Here is a 27261-nt window from a genome sequence, read left to right as displayed (position 1 = left end):
GCCTTAAGAGTCTGTCGTATCCTTTGGGATAGGGCCTAAGCCCATCCCCGTGTGTCTAGGCTCAGGGAGTGTCCCTCTATGTGGAATGGGCTCCCAAAGTCCATTCCTATGCTAGGGATAAGTACTGATCTACTACAAGATGAAACTTTTTTTAACTTCATATCCACTCTAGACTGTTGTCCATGAATTATCTTACTACCTTTTTAGTGTCTGTCCTAGTTAGCTTTCCTGTTACTGTGATAAACCACTCTGACCAAAAGCAACTTAAGAAAGAAAGAGTTTATTTCACTTTACAGGTTACAATCAAGAGAAGCCAAGGTGGGAACTCAAAACAAAAGCTCACGGAACGAAACACATGAGTGCTGCTTACTGGCTTGATCAGCTCCCTTCCTTATACAATCCAGGACCACTTACCTAGGGATGGGTCTACACACAGTGTGCTCGCCCCTCATACATCAATAAGAACTAAGAAAATGCTTCATAGATATGGCCACAGGTCAGTCTGATCCGGAAAGGTCATCAGTAGTATTTCACTTTTTCCAGATGACTTTAGGTTTAAGTTGACAGCTAAAGATAATTATGAGTTCTCTTAGGTCAGACCACAGTTGGCCAACTTTGCAGAAAGCTTTTTCATGGTTTCACTTCTCAGGCATTTTTGTGAAATTCCTTCATCTTCAGTATCTTTCAAGAGCCACTGCAAAGTAGGGATTTGAACTGAGAACCTCAGAATAGCCACTTCAGAGACATTCTCAGGTATATGTATCCTTGAGTTGTGTCCATGAACATCATCAATCATATTAAAATGATTCTCTGTAACTTCTGAAAGTGCTGCTTAATCTTGGACTGTGTAGAGACCCAATGACTTCACCGCAGGCTACAAGTACAGTGTGCTCTAATTAGATGGAGCTTGAATTTAAAGCAAACATGAATCAACATTGTTTTGTTTCTTTTTAGATGAGTGTTACAAGAGAGAGAAAATTTGTGGTATGGATTTGGGTGGGTGGGAAGGTGGGGAAGATCTGGAAGAAGTTGAGGGAGGGAAAACCGTGGTCAGAATATATTGTACAAAAATTTTCAATTAAAAATTCGTGATATATATATATATATATATATATATATATATATGTATATATTAGACTAAAACTGACTGAATTCTCAGTCCTGAGTCTTCTAGACTCAGTATTTCTACATACTGTTGAATACACAAATTTCATTGTACCATCTTTCATGTTTTTGTTTAATATCATCAAGGATGTGTTTTATTGAAGAGCCCAATTCAATGATACTAGAAACCCCACTTGTATACTCACAAATGAAGCCAGCAGTGTGCATGCCTACCAGTGACCCTTTAGCATCAAACACAGGAGATCCAGAAGACCCACAATAGAAAACGTTATCCCAGGTAACAACACCAGGTTCATGGATTTTTTTCTGGAAACTTCTTTGGGTGTACATATAGATATATGGTATAGAATCGCTGCCACAGAATGCTTCTCTCCCCTGAATGTTCTCACATTTCCTCATTTGCTCATCTTGAGGTATCACAGTACAACCATCAACAATCTTATACTTGCCATCTGGGTGACCAATCATATATATAAACCCACTAAGTGATCCAGAAGGTGTTCTATTACAGAGTCCTGTAGGAATGTGCTGTCCATTTTTCTTCAGTTTCAGGACAGCATAGTCAAGAGTTACATCAGACACCTCAAACCAAGGTTCAACAAAACAATAGCTGTCTTCCTTGCCGGGGAACACTTGAAAATCAAATGTCACTCTTACACACTCACTAATTATATCTGGCCACTTACTTGGCTCTATGCCTTCCCCTACAATGTCATTTATTATATGTCGACAAGTGAAAATGTACAGCCCCTTAAAAAGGAAGCAAGTAGCACTACCCCTGTTCCCATCGTTGTTCCAAACTATGAGCCCGACTGAGTCACTGAGCTGTGAAAGGAGTTTGAAGACTTTACCTGGGGTGGAGTTTTGGGTCAGCTTCCTGAAGTTTTCTCTATGTGCTTTGAATAAGGAGGTTTCCTTGTTTTTCTCACTCTCTTCCTTGATGTATGCTCTCAGTTTTTCCCGTTCTCTTTTCAATGTGGGGTACAAATTCACAATGTATCCTTTTAACTCACTGAAGTTTCTGTCCTCTAACTCAGATTTCTGAGCTGCCATGGCCACCCAAGGGCTCTCCTTTCTCTCCACATCAATCTGAAACAGCTTGCCCTGTAACACATCAACTGGCTGGGTGTTTGCTATGGTGGTGTCATTGTTAATGAGTCGCCAATGGGCACTCTCTACAAAGGAATTAAACCTGCCATCCTTCCTCAGAGTGGTCTTGATGGTCTCTCCTTTGAAGCCATAGACACAGAGTTTGGTCCCCTCCTTGTGAAGTTTCCTGCACCTCAGAATTCTTTGTTGCCTATTCCCAACTGCATGTATGTAAAATACAACACACTCAGCAGGTGACTGGTCAAAGCGACCACACACTTCATTATCTTCTTTCTCCTCACTTTCAGTTTTGGAAAATGTAATGAGCACATGGCTGCCATCTGGAAAACAACGGACGGGCATACCAAGGTTTATGAACCCTTCTATTCCTTCTATGCCACATACCAGCATTTCTTTGCCTGGGTGTCTTTCTATCTCTCTTTTGACAAGGTCAAGGATGTTTAGTGCCTCATATAAGCTAGCTGTCTCCTCATCTGTAATCTCACAGGTTGAATGGTTTATACCAAAAGTGATGGTAATTTTCCTATTTTGGGAAGAGTTCTGAACTTGTGGAGTTTTTTGTTCCAAATGTGATCTTTGGTCCTGGTCGTTGGTCATGTCCTTTGGTCTTTGTCTACATTCCTTTTTCATTTGAGAAATTATAGGATCATTTTGCTCTTTGGAGACCTGAAGAGAAATAATAGACACTTTAGAAAACTTACAACGGTATTCCTCTGATTTTTGTGTAAAATATGTGTCATATTTTCTCAATAAGCAGGCAGAAGAAACATAACTCATCCAGATGTCTCAAAATCTACCAGTTCCAATAGAAAGTGTTTCATTTGTATCTTGTTTATTATTTTAAACAATAGATTAAAATTGATAAGCATAATGCACTGCTTAGAATTTTTTTGTAATTTCTTTGCACTTGCACCCACACAATTGAGAGGCAGAATCTCACTGAATAGTCATGGCTACTGTGGACCTAGATCTGTAGACCAGGCTGGCCTCAAATTCACAACATTCATGGCTCCTCAATAACTTGTTTTAGCCTGCATCTACCACAAAAACACTCACAATTTTTGCTTTTTTATGTCAGTTCTCAAACACCATTAAATATACAGGAGCAACAACAACAAAAAATGCCACTGTTCAGTAGATGAGAAGATCAAGTATGTAATGTTCATTTCCTAAGTTCCTTTCTTTTTCACATTTTAAAAATAATATAATTTAAGAAGATGGAACAAAGATTAACACATTAGAATTGAATACAACAAACAGAAGGAAAACAGCCCAAGAGAAGGCACAAGAATCAGAGACCCACTCGTGGGCACACTCAGGAATCCCATGCAAACAGTGAACCGGAAGAAATGATATATATAGAGGACCTGATGCAGACCCATGCGGGCCCTGTGCATGTTGCTTCAGTCTCAGTGAGCTCACAGGAACTTTGGCTAAGTGCCTTTCTTAATCACATGATAACCAATAAGGAAGTGAGTTTCTGAAATCCAGTAGTTAGTCTAATATTTTTTCCATTAGACTATATGTTCTGTTCTATAAATCTGTACTCAGAACATTCATGTTATGAGACATTATCTTAAAACCAGGAATGGGAAGAGGGAAGGTACTAAGGGGAAATTATCAAAATTGAGAAAATGATTTAAAAATCAAGGCATCTGATTCCTGTGTCTGAAAGGTTAAATTTCCCTGTTGGTGTAACAGGTGTGGTTCACATACCAACGATGTCACTTATGGCAATGGGAATAACAGTGGTGGAGCCTGGTGAAGCCTAAGCCTGTCATCATTAGCAATAACATTGATACCCTGGTTAAAACAAAGCAACTTAAGGTTATGTAAATTTAAAGAAGCTTGTGTGGGAAGCCTCAAAGAACGTCTCTTCAAGCCGGGCATTGGTGTCACACGCCTTTAATCCCAGCACTCGGGAGGCAAAGGCAGGCAGATCTCTATGAGTTCGAGGCCAGCCTGGTCTCCAGAGCGAGTGCCAGGATAAGCTCCAAGCTACACAGAGAAACCCTGTCTTGAAAAACCAAAAAACAAACAAACAAAAAAGAATGTCTCTTCAGTCTAACACACTGAGAACCATTCACGTCTCACCACTTGCAAGAACAGGGATATACTTTCCACTATTCAACTGAGACACCTAAAAACCACCATTAGTTTGTGTATGTGAATGCAGGCCTGAAGCATGCTGGTCCACTCATGTGGAGGGAAAAGGACAATAGTGGGGGGTCAGTTCTCTTCTTACATTCCAGGTATCTAAATTAGGAGGTTAGGTTTGCACTTCAAAGGCTTTCATCCCCTCAGCCATGGCAGAAGCCCTAGATATTTACCTAAGAGTTTCATTTTGATTGTTAAGACACCATATCACAGGCTATCCTGAATTTATGATCCCTTTCCTTCTCTGTTCAGAGTTCTGAGATTAATCATGTGCCTGGCCTGGTGTGTATGAGAGAAAACAACAAGTTGTGTATGTGGTTATAAGCTTGCTCAGTCTTAGACGAGGACAGAGGAGGGATTGAAAGGGGCAGGGGCAAATCTAAGTTTTCCATAGATATTCTAAGTGTTTGGATCTTCTAGTTTTCTAGAACATGGCATAAAAATAATGAGCTTATATCTTTGAAGGAGCTTCTCAAATGCCTGACACTTCTCAGCCTTCTTGGTTAGCTCAGGGAGCCTTTTAGAATCATGTCACTGAGTCAGAAAGCAGACCTCACAGACCCACACATGCAACAGAGCTTTTAGAAGCAAGTCCTTCTCACATGCCTAACAGGGTTATAGTAAGAATGAATTACAGTCATATCATAAACTACAAAGCACTGTACAGGCAGATTCTTAGGATTAAGTAGATCAGATATACTCAGAAAGATAGTGCCATGCTAGGGAACTTTGCTTTTTCCCAGTTTAATATAACAAAATGAATTTGATCTGTTTTTCCTTATTGTTTCAGGGAACTTTTTATTTTTACTTTTTATTTTAATTGAAGGCTACTTTGATATGGATGGATTTATTCTATGATTCTCTCCTTCAGTGCCATCCTCCAAACTAGAAAGAAGAAAGTGGACAAGAAAGGTCTGTAATACTCCTAATCCACAATAAGACGGCTTCTTGGCAGAAGAACCTTGTGACCTAGGGCCAAGGATGGCTAAGTCTGCTATGAATGAGCAGTATTTACAGACATACCTGAGAAAAATAGCGTAGGATCTCCATATTGTTTTCTTGCACACACCAGGACCTTATGTGAGATACACCTGATGGATTAGACATGAAACAGATAGCTCAGATGAATTGCTAATTTAAAATGGTTTCAAGTATCTTCATAAGTGATATATATTGTATATATATATTCCCAAGGTCCCACACCCCACTTTCCCTCTCTGTTCAGTCTTGTTTCTCACAGGGTGATAACTTCACAGTAAAGTTTGTCCATCCAGCAGAGCCACCCAACATTCAAAGCAAGGTACTGTGTGTCAGGAACCAGAGCAAACACAGCCAAGAGCAGATGCCAATACCCAAGATAGGGTTACAATTGGGGAACGCAAAAGAGTGTTTAAATTCACATTGATGTTAAAATCTGGTCTTCACTTAGGTGGGCATGGAAGGATGGTTAAAATATAGGGGGATAGTTAGGAAAAAAATTAGTACCCTGAGAAGGAAAGAAATTTAGAGGGACATATGGAAAAGAAATGTTGAAAGTTATCTAAAATGATACTCAGGAAACACAATATCTACTTAGATTTTATTTGTTTTGTTAGTGAGCGGTGTTGTTTGTTACTTAGATTTTCAGTGTGTGTGTGTGTGTGTGTGTGTGTGTGTGTCTTTCTTTGTGCTGCTTCTGAAAAGAGAAGGAATGATTTAAACAAAAGAGTTCTTTCAAGCACATGACATTGGTATTGTTAGCCTTATTTCACCTATGAAGGACATGAAACTCTAGAGAAGTTAAAATTTCTTTAAAGACACACACTCCAGAGAATACATTTTGGAGTTTTTATTGTGAATATTTTCTAATAGAAATGGAAAGAACAGAAAGAAAAGGGGGGAATACAAACAGACAGGGGAAAGAATTAGTTACTGAAAATCCAAATATCACTCTCATAATTAAATGTTCTTTTTTTTTTTTCAGAAAATGTCTTATGTTGCTAAGACCGGCCTTGAAAACTGAATTTCAAGTCTCCCTGCCTCCCAAGTGCTAGCAGTACAATTATGTGCCACCATGTCAGGTTCATGTGATGCTTAGGGGTTCATGTATGCTGGGCAAGAAGTCTACCAATGGACAACACCCAGAACTCCACATGCACTTTTAATTTTATCAGATTACACCTAGAGACACGTTGACATTATAAGCCTGTGTCACTTTCTGTCTCTAAAAGTTCATGAATATTTCTCACATAATGACAATGCCAGTTTGTTCACATCAAACATTAACACAGTTGTGGTACACATATCACTTTTACAATTTTTTTAAGACAAGTGTTGCTGTGCTGCCTGGGATGGCCTCAAAGAAAAAGAAATTTTTAAACAAACATACAAACATTTCAAAATCTGGTAATAGAAGGATGCATTAAAAGGTACCCTTACCTATAGGAAGAAAATTAATTAAGAACTTGTGAAACACAATAAAAACACACTGAAAATCTAACGCAATAATGTCTTTCTCACCTTTGGGGACAGAGAGTACTGAAGAAACAGACACACAAGGTTCTAGCTGGAGGTTGATAATGTGCAACGTGGCCTCTCAGAAACCTGTTGATAAAACCAAGCTAAACTTATTTCGATGGAGGTGACAGTTACTTAACAACTGTTTGGTCGTGCTGCAGTAGAAGAGCAAGGCTGAGGACAGACAACGGGATCTGGTATTCTAAACTCTGGTCTAACTCAGGCTATAATGTGGAGGACTGGTAAGCATATCCTAACAGATGAAGACTGTGGGTATACCAAACCTAAGATTTTGAGGCCAGGCCTACAAATAAATATCTGATATTTTCTATTAAAGGCAGTAGCTGTATCTTTGAGAAAACTACTGAAATATCAAAGGGATTTGTAACGTTGTAATTCCTGGAAGAACATTCCTGCCGTGGTGCATTTATGATGAAAACAGGTAGCATAGCTAACTCAGGGGCCTGCTAGGCCAGTACACGTGACTGCACCACCAGGGCATGCTGAACATGCCTGAGAAAGAAGTCAGTTTCTGTCAGCCACTCCCTGCGTACGTTTTTATACTGGAGAGAAGCACAGACAGGAAAACACATTTATGACTATTTGCCGCACACAAACACGGGTTAGTTCATTTTAGGAGGCATTTTCAGTAAAAGAACAGTTACCAATTTTTTAGAACTTGAAGCCTTATTTCTTGAGCATTGAAACAAACAAACAAACAAACAGAAACAAACAAACAAAAAACCCTTTACATCCTTTCTCTTTGACTTTGTTCTTTTACTCGCCTAAGAACTGCCAACACCACCCAAAAGGAACTGCACTCACTCTCCTCCCGACACTTTCTGAAAGAAAAAAGCTGGAGGCTTTTCTGCAACATTCCACTGCCCGCAGGTCCTACCAGGCTTCCGGTCGGCCAGGAGGTGGAGGTAAATCCTCAAAGAGCTGAGTTTCCTGCAAATTCAACTGTCAGGCTTCTGTTATTTTCCTCCATTCGCAAAAATGGCTCACTGCCACAAGAAAAAGCGCGCCTTTTACAAAGGGAGCAGCTGTGACGTGAAACACAGCCTCCGCGGAGCCAATCCCCAGCCAATGCGAACGGATAGGTGGCCTCCAGCCACCTACACACCGCTATCCTAACCGCCCCCCTCCCACCCCCCACCCCACCACCTAGCCCTCTAATCCATAGTTTTTGTGATCCATGGCAAGACCAATCAGGCTGCGCCATGGGTCAATGTCAGTTCTACTTTCCAGATTTCTCTATCTGGGGTTAGAATTGTCTCAAGCTGGCACAGGACCCAAACAGATATGACTGGGCGGGGCTTGAAAACGCGCGAAAAAGCCTGGAACCTGCTACTGTGCAGCCTTGAGCTGGACCCTTGTGAACCACCTACTTGGGGTGGAGGCCTGAAGCTGAACTCTGATTGCCTCATCAGCAAGGGCGGAGAAGTCAAGACTGTTGGTCTGCAGCGCCATCTACTGCGGCAGAGTGTCCACTGAGGCCTGCTGAATCAGCAGGAAGATGGGAGTTAGAGCAACTCAGGATCAAGAAGACAGACTAAACACCCTTGTCAGGAATCAGTTTTCGAAGAGGGCATCAGTCTACGTCGCTCTTTCTCCTTTTTGTTTCCCACAGCATAGTAATTTTTAAAAATGAAACGCTTATTTAATATAGATGAAATTGTTTAACAACTGCACTTCCCATATCCATCTACCATAACAGAAAGAGTAAAAGTGTCTGAGAATGTTTCAGTGAATATAACATTACCAATACACAAGGAGGCAGTGTCTAATTGGAAATCACTTTGTGACTCAGAACATAGAATGGCTGAGCCTACTATGATCATAATGTAAACGTATTTTATAGACACACCTCAAGAAAATAGTGTGCCAAATTCTTATCAGAAGTGATCTCTACTTGCTAACTTCCACAACTGCATGGGAAACAGGCCCTGTGTAGATTTTGCCTTAGGTGAAAGTGTCTCTGGCTAAGGGGCTGATGTGTCCAAGTCCACAGCTTTGAACAGAGACAGAATTCAAAAGCAAACATCAGTTTCTTGTAAAGCTGAGGAATTTGAAAGTGTAGTCTACTTACCTTGATGCAAGAAACCTGTAGAAAAGGAGCTAGGTAAAATGTGGAACCAAAGTTGTAATACAGTACCAAAAAGAACTCAAGAAAGCTTATCTAAAATAATAGTTAGCAACCCAGGTTACTATTTGAGTTTTGTTTGAAGACATATTTCCTCTGTATCTTTCAAACAAACAAATAATTTAAATAATATATTCAAAGCTTTAACTATGACAAATAACACTAGGAAAAGAAAGACCATTGAGGATAGGAGGAACACCGGTCTTCAATACCCCACCATCTAAACAATGCCTGGAACACTGCATCGGTTATGGAATTATCATAGGATTAATAAAAATCTTTTTAAGAACACATAATCCACAAATGAATAGAGTAGGTATGTGCTATGCCATTCCATGTTTTAAGTGCTCACATAGTTTGTTCAGTCCTAAGAGACAGCATTCTACTTTATCTATAAAGAACTGGAAATTCTAAAGAGGTTAGACTCTTACTCAAGGCCACAGAACTCTAGAGAGCATATTCTAGAGAGCTTCACTTATAACATTTTTTTTCTAGTAGAGATGAAAATAAGGGAGGGGACAGAAAGGGGAAGGAAGAGGAGTTGAGTACCTTAAACTTGTGGTTCTCTGACCTGCCCTTCCAACTGCCCAGACTGAAGGCATGTGCACCACATTTGCGTTATGCAGTATAGTTGACCAAACCCAGGGCTTTGTGAATGAAGGGCGAGCTCTCTATCAGCTGAGCCCCTGACGCTTGTACACTCCACATACACTGTCATCCTTAAATCTCTCAGGTCCCCATCCCAAGTCACACTTTTAACAATTTAAACACAGTGAAATTCATGTGTCCCCCTCCCTTGAGACCTCCTTGTTACTTAGCTTCTCAGGGTCTGTTGATTGTAGCATGTTTACCTTTTACTTCACAGCTAATATGCACTTCTAAGTGAGTGCAAGCCATGTTTGTCTTCTGGGTCTGGGTTACCTCACTCAGAATGATCTTCTCTACTTCTATCCATTTGCCAGCAAATTTCATGATGTCATTGCTTTTAACAGCAATGTACCACATTTCCCCCACCAGTTATTCACTTGAGAGACATCTAGGTTTTTTTTTTTTCCAGTTTCTGGATATTATGAATAAAGCTGCTAGGAACATAGGTGAGCAATTGTCCTTGTGATATGGTAGAATGTCCTTTGGATAGATACCTTAGAATGGTATACTGGGTCTTGAGGTAGATGAAGTCTCAATTTTCTGAGAAACTCCCATATTGATTTCCAAAATGACTGTTTAGGTTTTCACACCCACCAGCAACAGAAGGGTGGTCCCCTTTCTCCACATCCTTGCCAGCATGAGTGGTCACTTGTGCTTTTGACCTTAGCCATTCTGACAGGTGTAAGATGGAATGTCAGTGTTATTTTGATTTCTATTTCCCTGATGGCTAAAGATTTTGAACATTGCTTTAAGTGATTCTGAGCCATTTGAATTTCCTCTGTTGAGAATCCTGTTTAGATCTGTACCCCATCTTTTAATTGGATTGTTTGGTTTTCTGATTTCTGAGTTTATTTTTGTTTGATGGGTGGTTTTTCCCTTGGTTTCTGGTTCTTCTCTGGTCTTTTGGACTGAGTGGCCTGGGATTCTGGTGACCACTGAGTCTCCAGGTCCAGTAAGGTGTCTCCACTGAGGTTTCTGGGCCTGTATGACCTCTGGTGTTTTGTGTGCCAATGTTGCTTCTTGGGTTGCACATACCTGTGGTACCTGTGTGGCCTCTGGGGTTCTGAGTATCTGCTTGGTCTCTGGGGCTCCTAGCACAGTGTGGCCTCAGTTAAAGCAGAAGTCTTTTGCCAAAGTTGAGGGCCAGGAATGGAGCTCAGGGAAGGGGGTGAATTGTTGGCTGTTGAGAGGGCTTTAGGGGGTGTTAAAGTCAGCAGGTGTTGTCTTACCTGGTGTCTCTAGATCATAGTAAATTATTTAAAGCATCAATCTTACTACTCCAAGTTTCTTCCTGCATCAATACTACTGAAGTGCATACCTCACCTTTTTTTTTTTTTAAAAAAAGACATCTTCTTGTGTAGCCCAAGGTGGATTTGAACATTGTATTCAGGGTATGGCATTGGCTCAGTGGGTAAAGGATCTGCCACCCACATGAAGACCTGAGTTCAAACCCCAGAGCTCACATAAGCAGACCGAGTGCTTTCTTGTATACCCTCAATATTTCTAAAGTAAGGTGAGAGGTGAAAACAGAACCCCAGAAGCTCCTGGAACAGCTATCCCAGTGTACAAAGAAGTGAACAACAAAGAAAGTCTGTTTCAAACAAAGTATGACGAACCCCTGAAGCTGTCATGTGACTTCCATACATGAACCATGGTACATGCCTGTCCTTGCTCCCACACATCATATAAATACACACAGAGCAAATAAATATACATTTGTCAAAGTAAAAGAAGAAAAACAATGCTATCTTCTTGCCTTGCCTTCCTGAATACCCAGATTATAAATTTGCACCATTACACATTGATTTATTATGCGTTCAAAATCTCTTTTAATTTACACAAAACACTGTTGAAAAGAACAGGGGATTCACCTGCAGAATGTTTACTCCTAGATAGTTTCTTCAGACTGTTATATAACTAATACAGAGAGTCAAATGAAGCCATCTAAAGACTGTGTTTATGTCTCACACCCCACCACAATGGAAGGGGACCCCAAGCTTCCTATATAGAACTATCGGTAATGAGCCACTAAAGAAATCCACTTTGCCTCTCTGGATTTCAATGTCCTGTTTGTGAAAAGGAGGAGCAATTGTAATGATACAATGACATCCTATGAAAACATGCAGACTGGCGTGAGTGCTTCTGAGACTGGGCTCTACTCAGACTGCTGCTTGCCAGTTTGGTGACCTCCACACTAGGCCCCTAGGTTTTATCTCTAAGACTGTACAAATTGGACGTGGTGGCAGGCACCCGAACCCTGATTGTTGTGAAGATTAAAAATAATTCATGTGGTCTCTAAGAGGGGCACATGGATCATCCTGGGAAGGGGAATTAGTTGAGATCTCCTGGATAAACTGGGGATGGGGTGGCAAAGGGGAGGGGGTGAGGGATGAGAGCATGAAGGAATGGGATGGTCAAGTTGGGAGAGGGATAGAGAACAATGGAATTGTTTTTGTTTTTCAAGACAGGGTTTCTCTGTGTAGCTTTGGAGCCTGTCCTGGAACTCACTCTGTAGACCAGACTGGCCTCAAACCCGTAGAGATCCTCCTGTGTCTGCTGCCCGAGTGCTGGGATTAAAGGCATTCGCCACCACAGCCAGGCTGAAAGAGATATCTCGATAGAGAGAGTTATTATGGGGTTAGGGAGAAACCTGGTACTAGGGAAATTCCCAGGAATCCACAAGGAGGACCCCAGCTAAGACTTCTAGCAATAGTGGGGAGGGTGCCTGAACTGGCCTTCCCCTGTAATTGGATTGGTGAATACCCCAACTGTCATCATAGAGCCTTCATCCAATAATTGATGGAACCAGATGTAGAGATCCATAACCAAGAACCAGGCCAACCTCCAGGAATCCAGTCAAAGAGAGGGAGGAAGGAATATATGATCAAGAGAGGTCAAGACCATGATGGAGAAATCTGCAGAGACAGGTGAACCAAACTTGTGGATACTCATGAACTCTAGACCGACAGATGTAGAGCCTCCATGGGACCCAGCTAGGCCTTCTGCATGTGGGAGACAGTTGTGTAACTTGGACTGTCTGAGGGGCCCCTGGCAGTGGGATCAGGATCTATCCCTGGTGCAGGAGCTAGCTTGTTGGAGCCCATTTCCTATGGTGGAATGCCATGCTCACCCTTAATGCAGGGGGGAGGGGCTCACTCCTGCCTCATCTTAATGGGCTTTTACCCTTTGGGAGAGTTTGGGGGAGTTGAGGGGGGATGGAGGAGAGGCGAGAGGGAGAAGTGCGGTTGGAATGTAAACTGAAATTGAAAAAAATGAACTTAAAAAAATACTTCATGTAGATAAAATCTTCAGGCAATGACCACACATGAAGACTGCTCAGTGAACAGTACAGCTGATGCTGTTATCAACATCAACATTTAACCTCAGGGACACGTATTAGGTCGTAGAGACAGGGAAAATGAAAGTTAGAAAATGAGAAACTAGACGAGGATGTTTCCAGCTCTGAAAGCAGAAACTCATTGTTTAGCCAGTCAGACTACTTGAAGTCCTGCATCTGCTAATGACTCATACTATGGACAGTTTTTAAAAAAGTGGGCAGAAAAAAATAGAAATCATGCAGTTCACAGGCTTATGTGCAAATGAAAAGGATCAAGAGGTTAAAAAAAAAAAAAAAACACTTCACTTCTGGTGTCTATTCTGAATCTTATGATACCAAAATATGTGAAGCCTTCACCAGCCCATTTTATAGATGGAGAAGCCAGACCTATTGATCTGAATGAAGTGCTTGTCTTCCCCACCCCATCTTTTCTCCCCCTCTCTGCTCCTCTCTTCCCACTTTTTCCTCATTACCCATTTTCCTTCACCCCCCTCACTTCTTTTTGTCTCTTGTGTTACCCTTTGCTCCCTAGCCAGCTTACTCTGTCTCATTTTATGGTTTTCCTCAGCTAGCCTTGCCAGAAGCCAGTATCACAGTTGATCTAAGCCGGTTCCCAGCTGATCGCCTTGTTCTCTCCATCACACAATGTAACAAGAAGCAGCTATTGTTAGCATTCAGACATCACACTGGCCTGCCCTTGGGGACCTAGCAGAATACATCACCAACCACAACCACTGCCTACTCTCAAATGCGTTAATATAAATAAACCTGTGTGTGCCCCCTGGGCAGTCTGCATGGGTGGTGGTATATCCACCAGAGACGCAGAACAGTGCCACTCAATGAAAGTCAGATTAAGAATACTTTCTTTTCTAGCAGGTAACAGCAGGATTTGCCATAAAGGACTCCACCAGGAAGGGTAGGGTTTATAAAGCCAGTGCCTACAATTACACCATACCAGGGGCTGGCCAGATAACAGAAGTTTCAATTTACTAAAACACTTTATACTGTAAAACAATGAATTGAAAGTACCCACTCATCCCATGTGCTTACCGCCTTACCACTAATGCTCACAGCTAACACCAGGTAATTTGGATCCAGCCTCCACCCCTCAGGGCCGGTTTATAAAAAGAAACTGCAATGGTTTCACCAGGAAAAAAAAATTCGGTCTAGACAGTGAGAGTGTACTCACCCCCTAGAAGTGCTTGAGAGGAACATCCACCCTCAGGAAATCACCCTAGGAAACCTTTCCAGACAAGTGATTTGTTCGTTTTCTTCATTTTATTCCTTTTATTGCTGTTGTCAGCATACAAAATTTAAAAATAATGAGCTTCGTTAAGATACTTAATTGCTTCTTTTCTTTCACTTTAAAAAGTCGGGCCTCTTCTCTCCTAGCTCTCCCACCTAACTCTTCCCGGCTTAGATTTCTGAATTCTTAGAGCTAACATCATGGTAGCCATGCTGGCTAATAGTAAGAGACAGATTGTAGAGAAATTCAGCCACATGAAAATAGCCTATAAGTTAAACTGTTGCAATACTATGTGAAATAAACTCAATTTATATTTTGTTTTGGTGGAATATATATCTTAGACAGGGAAGTGACTGAGGACGTGGTACAGAAATCACTTAAAAACATTTTTTTTTTCTATAAAGAGTGGCTGAGTTTTGAGGAAGCTACAACCTTCTAGTCCCTGGAGGAACATTCCTGGGAAAGTACGTTGATGGTGAGGGTTTATATTGGAGCCAGCTATTCCGGCAGATAGTGCAGCTCTGGGTAATACTGGGCATGTCTGCGAAGGAAATCAGTATCAGTCACGAGGTGGATTTTCATTCTGAAGTGAAGCACAGTCAAGAAAACACATTTGTGGATGTTTGCTGCACACAGCTTCAGACACCAGAAAATGGGTTTGAGATTTTTTTTCATAAAGTTAGTGACAGGATTTACAGGTACCGGTTTTTTAAAATGCTAACACGTTCTCCCTTGAGCACTATAAAATGAGACAAAATTAAAAACCCCTAACATAGCTTGACTTTGGCTTTTGTTCGTTTTAGTCGACAAGGAAAGCAGACCCGCATTCCCCCGCCCCCCTATTCAGGAACGACAGTACGAGTCTATCTCTCTCACTCTCCATCAAGGTGCGGTCTTCTTAAACCTTTTCACAGCCAAATAATTCTCCCCAAAACTCCAGGTCTATTGAAGAACTAAAGCCGTAAGTTGCCTAAAAGCGTCCATTGCAAAAAGAGCTGCGTGCTCTGGTTTGCGGTCGGGACCTTTCCCTCCAGCTGAAGGAATCTTGCCTAGAGAAGACTGGCAAGGTGCAGAGACGTTGAGCTGATCTTTTCTCCATAGCAACTTACTTACTCTGAAGACAAATGGACTTACTGGATCCACCAGGGAAAGTGGAGGGAAGCAGTGGATTTGGATTCAAATCCTAGTGAGCACGCATCTCCCGCTACCGGCTTCCCCTCACTAGCCCTATGCTTTGTCATCATGAGTAGGACCCTTTTTCACAACGAGGCAACTCACTGGTCAATGTGGCTTTCTATTCTCCAGTTTCCTGTATTCTGTTGTTTTTAAAATCTAGTGGGAACGGGGTGGGGGGGAATGGGGGCTGGGGTAGAGGGCCGTGAGATGCACATTGGACTGGGCGAAGTTTGAGAAGTGTGAGCACAGAACACAGCCCTGAAGCCAAAGAGCCTGGAGCTATGCTCCTGCCATAGCTCCTGAAGGTTCCTCGGGAGAATTAGCTTTACAGACAGGACAGGGACGTGATCTCTTTTCTCACAGTCTTAGCTAAGAAGGAGAAGCCTTGGGACCTCCCTCGTCCTGAAGCTCTGCCTGCTTTCAGCAGTGGGGAGCCACTGTGGCTTGGTTCTTGTATTTTAAGGAAGTGGGGAACTTGGGTGACTAGGGCGGTTGTGGGGGTGGGGGGTGAAAGCAAGCTTCGGGTCCTGAACAATCAGGGAGAAGCCATGGATGCCTGTCATGTTTCGATTTTCCAATTGAAGAGCCCAGACCCTCACCCAGACCCCTTGCTTTGACAATTCCGCAGCTGTGACAGGTTGCAGAAAAGACCTAGCAGGATGTAGGCTCCGGACTCAGCAGGATGTGCTGTGTTCCACCCCTCTCCTCCCCCCCTCGCCCCCGTGGACCACAAGATATCCCCAGATGGTAAAAAACCAATCAGAGGCTAGGCTGAATGAGTTTCACTGAGAGGATGGAATGTAGCAACCACAGCAACTGCTATCAGATGTATCAAGTTTCCTGAAGTTGTAGCTAGCTAATCACTTTAGGACAGGTACCCCCAGTCCAGAGGTGCACCAATCCTGAGACTGTTACTATGCAACTTGCAGATTATCCAGACCCCTACTTGCTCTACCTCAAATAAATGTCCTGCCCCACAACAGCTTGAGGTCTCTCCTGCTCCACCTCTGTGCCCGATGGACAAGAGCCCTGAGTTCGAACTGGAAGTAAAAAGACTGATTTTGCCTTTCTAAACACTTAAAATGGAATGATTTTTAATTTAAAAGTAAAATAACAATCTACAACCCTCAGGCATAAAACATTTTCTCAGGAAACATATTGTTTTTTGTCTTTGTTAATTTCTAGTGTGTTGTTCATTAGTTACCTGGCTGTCTTTTGCATTCCTAACTCAGACACTATTGTTCTGTTTTTCACAGACACTGTGTGATTGCCTCAACTCTATTTTAAGCAACATAAGAGAAAGGGACGCATCTGTTACCAGGGAATGCAAGTTGCCTTTTGCTGGTGTCAGTCTTCTAGATAAAATAATTTAAACACAGATTCAGAGGGCTATTTTATTGGTGTTTTAAAGAAAAAGCAGAGCAAGTAAACGACATTGAGCAGTTGATGGCGGCGAAAAGAGGAAGCTGTGGTTTCTGAGTGAGAGATGAAGAAAGCCCGGGATCAGCAGGGGAAGTCTGTGAGCAGCTGCATTTGGGCGTGGCTCCTCGTGGGAGTATAGTGCCTGGAGTGTGGGGGCAAGCTAGCTTACAGGATGTGGCCCTGTGTCTGAAAAGGGGAAGTGGGCATTGTTTCTGAGTCAGAACTCCACAAAGTAGGCAGGCTTAATAGCAAGCCATTGCACCCAGAGGAGAGTTTCAAGGGTCTCTAGGCATGTATCTCCTTAAAGGATTGGTTATTCTTTCCATCTTCGGTTATATCATGACTTTGGTTATATCATGACTCTGAAGTTACTTTTTGAGGGACATTTTTTCTATCCAGATGATTAGAAGGTCCATAGGATTAACTCTTAAGGGAGTCTAACTTACAATTCTTTGGAAGTTTTAGTATGTCCTGTTGTTTCCTTGCAGCAGGACCAGCGATAGACTCAAATCCCATCCTTTTAACCAAAAATCAGGTAACAGTGCAGTTCAAAAGGAATTAGAGACATTTTCAGAAATATCAGTGAAGTGTAACTAACTTCTATGGACAAGATGGAAATGATAAAAATGACTTACCTTTCACCTCAAATAAGTAAAGTTCAAAAGGGGACATGCAAGACTCTGGAAAAACAGTTGCCAAACATTAAACATCAGGCAGCACAAGAAAGTCACCTCTGATCCCAGAAAAGAAAAGACATGAGCACAGTCCTATTTCTGTCTAGTTAACCGAGATTTCCAAGGCATAGCTCCGGGAAAGCAAATAGGCAGAGCCCACAGTCTGCCTGCACTGGGAAGCCACAGTGCAGGAGGAAGGGCAGTGAAGCAGAGAGAGCCTAGGAGGTCTTCGGAGGATATTTCCTGAAATGTTAACCTACTGCTCATCAGTGAGTGTGATAGAGCGGGAAAGAATCCCCCAGAAGAGTCAGAGGAGACAATTCCTGAGGCTCATAGAAAGCTGGGAATTGTTTTCCCAAAGGTCAGTCCAGAATTCACTGAGGAATCAAACACAACACTGCATTTGTAGATAGGGCTTATGGCTGTTGGATTGCTATCACTCTAAGGAAACATTAGGGATAATTAATTTACAAAGACAAAATACTTATTTTAGCTCATAGTTTTTGAGTTTCCAGTGCATGGTCCAGCAGCCCTGTTGATTGCTGGGGTGCAGCTCCCTCACTGCAGGAATAAAATCATTTACATTATAGCTCAGGGTCCCACAATTCTCCTCGAGGGAACACCTGCAAAGGCCTAAGGACCACTCACAAAGGCCCACCTCTCAAAGGCACCATTTCGCTACCTCCAGATAGTGCCATCCTTGGTACCAGGGTGTTGTTTTCCTGTGTCCTGTGAAGGGATGTCCAGGTTCTTTGTCTTAAGCAAAGGATTGAACAAGACACAGGTGCAGAAGTAGTAAAAGTATAAATTTATAATATTAATAATGAGAGTAAAAGCCAGCAATACACTCCACAGGACTGGAGAAGGTTGTGGCAAACAAGGAGCTCAAGAACCCTATGTTCTGTTTGTTTTTCTGAAAATTAAAAAAAAGTCCTCTTATTTTTTTGAGATTATGATATAATTTCTGAAAGGTTCAGGGTTTAATGCTGATAGGCTCTACCTCTTTAAGAGACAGACCCTGCCCCCTGACAATAGTCAGGCCATGAACAGGAAATCATGCTATGTCATCACTACGTCACCCGCTACGCATTACAACCTGCGTGAGGACTCTGGGCATGCGTGGAACCTCAGTGCGCATGCACAGTCTTCCCTTTAAAAGTTCCAACTTTCCTGTTGCTCTCTCCTTTACTCTCTACTCTCTCTCTCTGTTTCTTCTTGGCTCTCACCTACGCGCTCTCTCTGCCTCTCCATGGCGACCGGCCATGGCTGTCAGCCATTACCCCTGTTCCACTTTCTCATAATCTCCCTACTCTGCCGGCCCTCTAATAAAAAACTATCTCATCTGCCTCTCTTTTTCTCTTTTTCTTCAAAAACATAACAATTTCCCCTGTAACGGTTCTTTTGAAAATGTTTTAGTTGAAATAGAATTATATCACTCCCCCAATTCTCCCTCTGGCTATCCTGTCTTTAACAGCACCCCTACTCCACCACCCCCAACACAGAGAGGCTATCTGCTGAATTCTTTTCATGAGTTTAGGTGGAGGGAGGAATCAAGTCCCTGGGTGAGAGGAACAGGGTGGGTCTTTACGCTGTTTGACAGGTGGGCTCTTATCTAATGATGGACAATGTGAACATATGTGGGCAGTACTTTCCCTGATTTTCACCTTATGTGTGTCCTATCACTTATGCAGGTGAGATGGTAAATAGGTATTGTCCTCTGACCGGGAAGTGCTGACCACAAATTACTCACAGCCAAAGGTTCTATGGATACAGGAGAAATCTGAAGTGGTAAAATTGATGCTAAAAAGGTTTTACTAATAAACTGGCTTAGAAATATTAAGTCATACAAAGTAGAATTTAGATAAAGGAGGACTACCCAAAATACAGCTGAATGGTAAGTAGTTTACTAACCACGATTGTTATTATCTGTAAGAAAGAAAGTTCTGTACCATAGTTGAAGTTTTGGTTTGCTGAGAAAAGTTTCTGTTAATGTTTATTCACCAAGATTGACCTCCAATTAGCGTCCTTTCTCATAACAAAAGAAGACAACCTGACTTCCAACAGGCCATTAGGGCCAGCTCCATATGAAAGGACAAGCCTCTATGGGACAGCCCAAGGAGTCACGAACCATCTTTAAATCTTGGTCTGCCTTTAAGTCCCCTGTGCTCTGGTGGGAAGAAGTATAATTCCAAGAGAGGGGCAAGATGAACCTAGGTAACAGCTACTTGAAAAGAGCAACATTGGTGTATTTAGGAAATGATTCTGGCAATATCTTTGCTGTGTAAATCTCCCAAGTGAGCAACATTATGAATTTGTATGTGGAATGCATAACCCTAAGGTGTATGTTAGTAAGTTAGTAAAATCTGTACCTTATGCCAGCTCTTCTTTGATCATTAGCCATCTGTGTGACCACAGGTTTGGAACATTGATGGGGGTGTGTGGGGTGACTGGTGAATGCCCCTTACCTAGAATCCTGACTTTTGAGATGTTGGCCAAAGAAGAGGAGAATATGTGTAGCTGGCTGGTCAAGGTGACAGGGTGATCAGACTTTGATCACTCATAGACAAACACATGTTTATGTAAGAGTTGATGGTGGTGTTGGAATCACTAGGTGTGTGTTTCCAAATTTAGCATAAAACACACAGTGAAGCTACAATCTAGCCTAAGTTCTGGGCACTCTCCAGGGTTTGGAGAGAGTAACTGTAGAAACTAGAATTGTCAAAATAATAATAATAGAATGTTTAAAAAATAAAATAAGGGGAGAATTGTAATAGTTTCTTTAAATGTTATTCCTAAAATCTGAAGCAACTGGCCACATAATCACAGCTCAGCAGGGACCTTGCTGATCTTTCATTGTAGATGGGTAAAAATTTAAGGATCATGAAAAGTAAATATGGTAGGGAGAGACAATGTTTTTGAAATTTTCTGGAAAGAACCATGGACAGGACTGTTAGCACATACCTGTGCAAATCATCCAGTGGGCCACAGACATAGTCTGGATTTTATCACAAATGTGTGAAATCTATTCTAAAGGGAGACTATGGAGCTGAGTAATAATATAAACTGAGTTATATTGTTAAAAATCACTGGTGGCTATGTAGACTACAAACTCTGGGGTTGTGGTAGATGTGGAAAAGGGCAGATAGTTAGATATCTGTCTTGGGGCTCCAAAGATGTTGGGGTTCTCAAGGTAGTAGCCATAGTTGGAATTAGCATTTAAATGAAAGGGACAGCCTACAGAATTTCTTTATGGAGAAAATGACAGCACAGTGTTGATTCCTGATGTGAGCAACTGGAGTGATAAAGTCTTCATTGGCTGTTGCATAAAGTCTGAGGAAGGAGCTGGTGTGTGTGTGTGTGTGTGTGTAGTATATATGTATGTATGTATGTATGTATGTATGTATGTATGTATGTATGCATGCATACATACATGTGTCCATGCTTTAATCAGCTCCATCTAAAAGATAAAAGCTGATGTGGAAAGATTCACTTTCAGTAGATAATGGTGAACAGTGAGTGTTCAGGGAGGGCCAAGGTGGGACAAGGACTGGACATGTGAGGAAAGAAAACAGATAACAATAAACAAAAGGCTAGCAAAAGAGAGAAGCTTGGACCCATGACGGTAAGCATGTTGGTCATTTACTGAGAATTGCATTGCAGGCTGGTGAAAATTAAGGCACATGTTGACAGGGAGCTAATTCCCATCCTTATTGCCACCCATTCTGGTTTCTTGGGTGTGGTCTAGTTCTGCCTCCTGGTTGTTCTTGTTTGTTCAGTTCTATTGGCACTCAGTGAGTATGTGCTTTCTGGCTGTCTTGAAGTTTGGTTACTTGTTGAGCAGCAAGCATCTGATGCATCCGTTCTGTTATCATGTTAATCATCAAGGAACATTGCTCAGAAAATTAGTCTGATGTCATAGTTTTAGAAACAGGCTTCATTTCCAATTGAAGTGTAAAGCTAAGTCTCATGGACAGCCTGGACTAGCTGGGTCACAACTTTTAGCGCTGGAGCAGCTTTGTTTGCCTTTTCATAACTGTTCTCTCATGCCTTTGAAACAAACCCTCAGCAACATGGGAAGAGTAAGTAACAGAGAATAAATAGTTACCAAGAAAACCTCCCCTGGAGATAGTGCTGGCCTTGAAAAGGAACATGCTTCTACATTTCTCTGACATGATGCATCTCATTGGCTCTAGGCATGCCCATAATAGTTTTGGCCAAGTGAAGAATGTTGAGCTATTATTCTGTTGTCAAATCCACAAACCAAACAAAAGAACCTGGCAAAGTCCCTCACATAGCTGGGATAGGTGGAAATAATGAAATAATGGGATAGTTAAGGGGTAAGACCAATGCTTTTTAGTAGTGGCTCCCTCATGAGGCCTGGAAAGAGGCTTCCCTACCCCAACAGAGCAAGCCATTTTCGGTAAGTAAAGTTGCAGGTGTGTTCTGGGCAAACAGAGAAAAACACTTTTGCCTCTATAAGAGCAGGATATCACAGAGACAGTGATTTATGAGTTGGTCTTGGTAGGTGAAGGATAGCATGATGGATAAGAACTCAAAGTGTCATCCCATGAACTAAAGCAAATGTGCAAAAAACATTGAGAGGGGCCTTCTGGGGATGGGTTACAGACAAGAGCCTGGACGTCCTACTCTGTTCTGGTCAAGCACAGAGTAATGATCTTTTACTATCCCCTGGTGAATTAACAACTAGCTCACCTCTTTCTTTGCTGCGAAGAAACTGCCTTCATTTGCAAGAGGATTGGTGTATTAGTCAAGGTTCTCTACAGCCATAGAACTTATAATATGACTTAATATATATGTATACAAAGAATTTATTGAAATGATTTACAGGCTGCAGTGCAACTAATCCAACAACGTCTAGCTGTGAATGGAAAATTCAAGAATCTATTAGTTGCTCAGTCCTGGGTGTCTTAGCTGGTCTTTTGCATATTCTGGAATCCCAAAGAATCAGACTCCAGTGCTGGTGAAGGAGTGGATGTGCTGGCAAGGCAAGGGCAAGGAGGCGAGAATGAACAAACCCTTCCTTCTTCCATTGACCTTACATAGGCTTCCGGTAGTAGGTATGGACCAGATTAAAGGTGTGCCTTCCAGACTCATGATCCAGATTGAAAAAAATAAATAAAAAAGCCTGTGTCTTCCAGCCTCAAGATCCAGATCAAAGGCACGTTGTCTCCTTCCTATAGATCTGGATCACAAGTGCGCCCTCCATTTCTAAACTGTAGTTCATCCTAGATATAGTCAAAGTTGACAACCAAAATTAGCCTTCTTAACTGGGATAGGGTCTCTAAACTCCCAGCTACCACCAGACCTGAAGTCCCAGCATTTGAACCTTCCTATATGTATTCCTTCTACTCCTGGGAAGACAACAGGCTATATGAGGGGCTGGAGGTCTGGGCAGAGGTCAGAATAGACCATAGGGTCCCCTGAAACTGGAGTTACAGATGGTTGTGAGCTTCCATGTGGGTAATGGGTATTGAACTGGGGTCCTTTGCAAGAGTAGTAAGAGCTTTTTAATGCAAGTCTTCTCTCCAAAGCCATCTTTCTTCAAAGCCAAAACGTTTTAAAAAATGCTCTTGAGAAGGCCAGTGCTAAGTGTGAGGATCAGAGTTCAGATCTGCAGAATCCCTGAAAAAGCCCCAAAGGCATGATGGCCTGCCAGTCACCAGTCACCTGACTGAAGGCAGAGACTGGGGATACCTGGCCCAAGCTGGCTAGCCAGACTAACAGAGATATCTAGCTTCTAGGTTTTGTGATAGTTCTTGTCCCAATAAATAAAGTGACCCAGGAAAACACCCAGGGTCAATTGACACACACACACACACACACACACACACACACACACACACACATTCTCTCTCTCTTTCTCTCTCTCTCTCTCACACACACACACACACACACAGAGAGCTCCTTATTTGAGTAATGTTTCTGTTGTAAATCAATCATGTGAAAACTTGCCAGGATGTGAAGATTTTTGTATACATATGTTACTGAAGCATTGTTTGTAGTGACAGAAAGCTGTGAACAGTTTGAATAGTGTGTGGTGGGAGAAGTGCTGACTGAATTACAGCACCTCATTCACCCCAATCTCCAGTGTTACCATTTCAACATATGATCAGTGTGTGTTTTGATGAGCTAGTTCTTGCTTTTCCTTTAAATTATTTTTGGTTTGCTTTTTTTGTTTGTTTGTTTTGGTTTTCAAAACAAGAGTTTCTCTGAGTAGCCTTGTCTGTCCTGGAACTTGCTTTGTAGACCAGGCTGACCTTGAACACACACACACTCACACAGACACAGACACAGACACACACACACACACACACGCACGCACGCTCACACACACACATACCACACCACACTACGCATCTCAATTCAGACTAACGCATGGCAAATACTTAACATCATATTTAGGATGTATATTTCTGGAATGGGCACTATCTTTTTTTAGTGGTAGAAAATCGATTTATTAGGCCATTAAGATGACTCAACATCTGCTGCCAGGCCTGACGACCTGAATTCGATCCATGAAACCCGCATGGTAGGGAAGCATCAACTCCTTAAAGTTGTGACACGTGGCATGCGCATGAATACACATAACTCACACAAATAATGCAATACACTTCTAAAAATTAAGATAAAAAGACCCCTCTGTCTTTGCCAACCTTTTGCAGCTTCTTCCTGATTGTTCAACACTGAAGCTGGTCTCCTGTAGGGGATGTTGCCCCCTAGAAAGGTCCTGGGCCCTCCAACCTCCCTCCTCCTCGCTCATCCACTTGCTGCCTGCAGCCGCTGATGGCACTGCAGTACCTGCTGCCAGGGCTCTCCTGCCTTGCCCCGCAGGCGGGGAATCCCTGAAGCTGGGTGGGAACCCTCCACCGATTCCTGGCTCCTTGGCTTCTCGCCCCGCCCAGTCAGCACACCTCAGTCGAGTGTGTCCTAAGAGGGGGTCCTGGAGAGGAGAGGTCCACACCCACTCGAAGGACTGCTTGGCTGCTTTGACAGCGCGGCCATTAAGGACCAGGGCGGGAGCACTTGCTCAGGTCTGGATCCGCGCTCTGAGCGCAGCCAATGGTCTAACGCATAGCCGGTTGATGGTTAGCGAAAGGACCAATCCGCAATCTCTCCACCCGGTGAACAAAGGAATCAAATGATGGTCTGCTTTCGGTTTTTCAAAAAGACGCGGATTCCAGCCGCTGGAGGGAAGGTACCCTAGCGCGAAAAGCCGGTGAGTAAAAAGCCCCATTTCAGATTAACTTCTTCGTGTCAAGATGTGCGTAGCAAACATTCACCAATCCATTTCTTTCTTTCTTTCCTTTTCTCCTCCTCCTCCTCCTCCTCCTCCTCCTCCTCCTCCTCCTCCTCCTCCTCCCTCCTCCTCTCCTCCTCCTCCTCCCTCCTCCTCCTCCTCCTCCTCCTCCTCCTCCTCCTCCTCCTCCGTTGTTGTTTTTCGAGACAGGGTTTCTCTGTAGCTTTGGAGCCTGTCCTGGCACTCGCTCTGGAGACCAGGTTGGCCTCGAACTCACAGAGATCCGCCTGCCTCTGCCTCCCAAGTGCTGGGATTAAAGGCGTGCGCCACCAACGCCCGGCTACTAATCCATTTCTTAAAGTCTATTTCTTTTTAGAATAAAAATACGCAGACTAAGTAACAAGTACTGATTTCTTATTCAGGCATGCAACCTAGCATGTACCGTGGAAGCGGTCTATACACAAATAGCTGGCTACTACATTAAACTGACTTGTTTGTCTGCTGTTTTCATCAACATAACTGTACTAACCCAGAATGTTCTTCCAAGGACTAGACGGTAGCAATCGCCCTTATTTTTCATTAGAGTAGAGTTCTCAAAGATAAAACTTCCAGGAATGCTCATTTTCAGGCCCTGTGTCCTTTCAGGGCACGGAGAGGGAAACTCAGTAAGAGCCAACTTAATGTTCAGTGCTGGAGCCAAGTGCAGCAGACGCTGGCTATGAGCAAAGGAAGGTGGCAGGCCTATGAACAAACTGTGGTACTCTGCAAGAGGGCTCCAGACTCAGGCACACAAGGGAGCCTCTGGGAGCTTCTCAGGCAGGAAAGCCCTTGGGGCCAGAGGCAGGAGGACCCAGGCAGCAGAGGTTTGTTTTCAGCGAACCCCCCTTTTTTTTGGCCCCAGAATGCTAGAGTGAAAGGCATGGTGGTTGCTGGGAGAGGCTTAGATCAGCTGTGGTACTTGTCTCCAGAAAGCCTTTCTGAGAGAATCGTTAAGTGGGGAAGAATGTGCATGTGGCTAGTGCAGAAGAAAGAGACCTAGAGAGAGAGAGAGAGAGAGAGAGAGAGAGAGAGAGAGAGAGAGAGAGAGAGAGAGAGAGAGAGAGAGAGAGGTGAAGGTGAGAGAGAGAGAGAGAGAGAGAGAGAGAGAGAGATTGGGAAGTAGGGAGGGAGGTGAGAAAGGCTAGAGAAAAAAAAGGAAGGAAAAGAGAGAAAGAGGGAAGAAGATGGAGAAAGATTCCCGGGAACTGTCTGGGAGGCTGGAGGTGGGGCCCTGCACAGGCTGTGTTGATTTATTGTTTTACTGAAGAAAGAAAACAAATCTAGTTAGTACAGTGGGTACTGTCTCCTGAAATTATAATGTGGGTTGGTCCAGCACAACTGCAGGCACTTCACACGTTAATATAACATGACCCAGCATGGACACTGGAAGTCATTTGCGTGGGATAGATATGAAATGGTTCATATTGCTTAAGTGTGTGAACTGTAAAATTCATATTCCTTTTTCCTTACTTTATTTTTTTTTAATATGAATCATAGTATGAGTCATCAACAGACCCGGAACCTTAACTTGTTTTTCTGGTTGAACAATAAATTTCTAACTCAAGAGATCATCTAGTCCAGTTCCTCAAGTTTTCAGTCTCTTTCATTTTCTACAGTCCATGGAGTGTTCTCTACCAGTCATGTTCACTGAGCAATCTACCGCATATGGCCGTTGTCTGAAGACTGTGTGTGTTACATATTTTTTGATCTTCACATAAGTTGAGGATCTTCACTCCTCAGAGGCAGAAAATAGCCAGTGTGCCCCGTGCCATGCAGCTGCTGAGTAGCAGTATGAGACCTGTGCGTGTTTTCTTAGAATGCCCTTGTCTCGTTTATAGTTGCTGCTGCTTTTCACAAACAGGAAACTAGACCCAGGCAGGTCAGTAGATTTCTTTCATGGCTCATTAGCAGTTGTTAGTGGTAGAAATCTAGGGCTTAGGCTCCACAGTGGAGGGTCATGGACATCATGGTTAAGATCTGCTTGACTTAGTGCTTCAGCTACACAGTAGTGAGAAGGGAGTCAGGGGTGGCCGTCTGCAGACAACCTTTGTGTCTTCTTCTGATAATTTTCTAGGTGGAAACAGAGTGTGAATTCATGATTAAGTTGGTGCTATGGTGCTCACTTAACTCCTAGCACTGAGGAGGGTGAGGCTGGAGGATGGCAGTTTGAGGTCACCCTGGGCTACAAAACAAGATTTATTTTAAAGAAAAACAGAGTCAACAACACAACAAAACAACCCCCAAACCGTAAGCCCCTTGAGCCACACGAGTGGCCAGGCCTCTCCCCTGAGGACCTATAACTGCCAGGTTCCACCCACAGAATAATCTTAACTGCTGGACCCTGTCCCACTCTACAGAGTAAAAAGCCCAATCTCTGGAGGTGAAATCTCCACTCTGGAAAGTTCCATCCCCTTCCCAAGAAGCTCT

The 27261-nt window shown here is 42.8% G+C and overlaps 1 protein-coding gene across 11 annotated transcripts; it reads right to left on the bottom strand.

The window, feature by feature from the left end:
* Window positions 1–264: 264 nt before the first annotated feature.
* Window positions 265–24599, bottom strand: LOC100768487 (protein FAM111A). Of its 11 annotated transcripts, XM_035441965.1 has the most exons (7): window positions 14209–15353; window positions 8280–8391; window positions 7787–7895; window positions 6892–6975; window positions 5416–5483; window positions 1977–2901; window positions 265–694 (listed from the first exon to the last, which is right to left on the bottom strand). In XM_035441965.1, the coding sequence occupies exons 5-7, from the start codon at window positions 5440–5442 to the stop codon at window positions 675–677; spliced, it is 972 nt and encodes a 323-aa protein (XP_035297856.1). In that variant the 5' UTR covers window positions 5443–5483; window positions 6892–6975; window positions 7787–7895; window positions 8280–8391; window positions 14209–15353; the 3' UTR covers window positions 265–674. The 11 variants fall into 11 exon arrangements, with proteins under 11 accessions (XP_035297856.1, XP_035297854.1, XP_027262421.1 ...); XM_035441963.1 differs by lacking the exons at window positions 7787–7895; window positions 8280–8391 and adding an exon at window positions 15400–15545 and having other exon boundaries at window positions 265–2901; window positions 14209–14312; XM_027406620.2 differs by lacking the exons at window positions 7787–7895; window positions 8280–8391 and adding an exon at window positions 15379–15542 and having other exon boundaries at window positions 265–2901; window positions 14209–14312.
* Window positions 24600–27261: the final 2662 nt, after the last annotated feature.

Source organism: Cricetulus griseus, chromosome 3, assembly GCF_003668045.3.
Source record: "Cricetulus griseus strain 17A/GY chromosome 3, alternate assembly CriGri-PICRH-1.0, whole genome shotgun sequence".
Lineage (NCBI taxonomy): Eukaryota > Metazoa > Chordata > Mammalia > Rodentia > Cricetidae > Cricetulus > Cricetulus griseus.
This window is presented reverse-complemented; position numbering and strand designations above follow the sequence as displayed.

Coding starts and splice junctions, on each gene's coding strand:
- LOC100768487 (XM_027406621.2), bottom strand. CDS start 5,442: ATGGAGATCCTACGCTATTTTTCTCAG. Junction 2,902..5,415: donor TCCTACGCTATTTTTCTCAG/GTATGTCTGTAA, acceptor ATTTCTCTTCAG/GTCTCCAAAGAGCAAAATGA.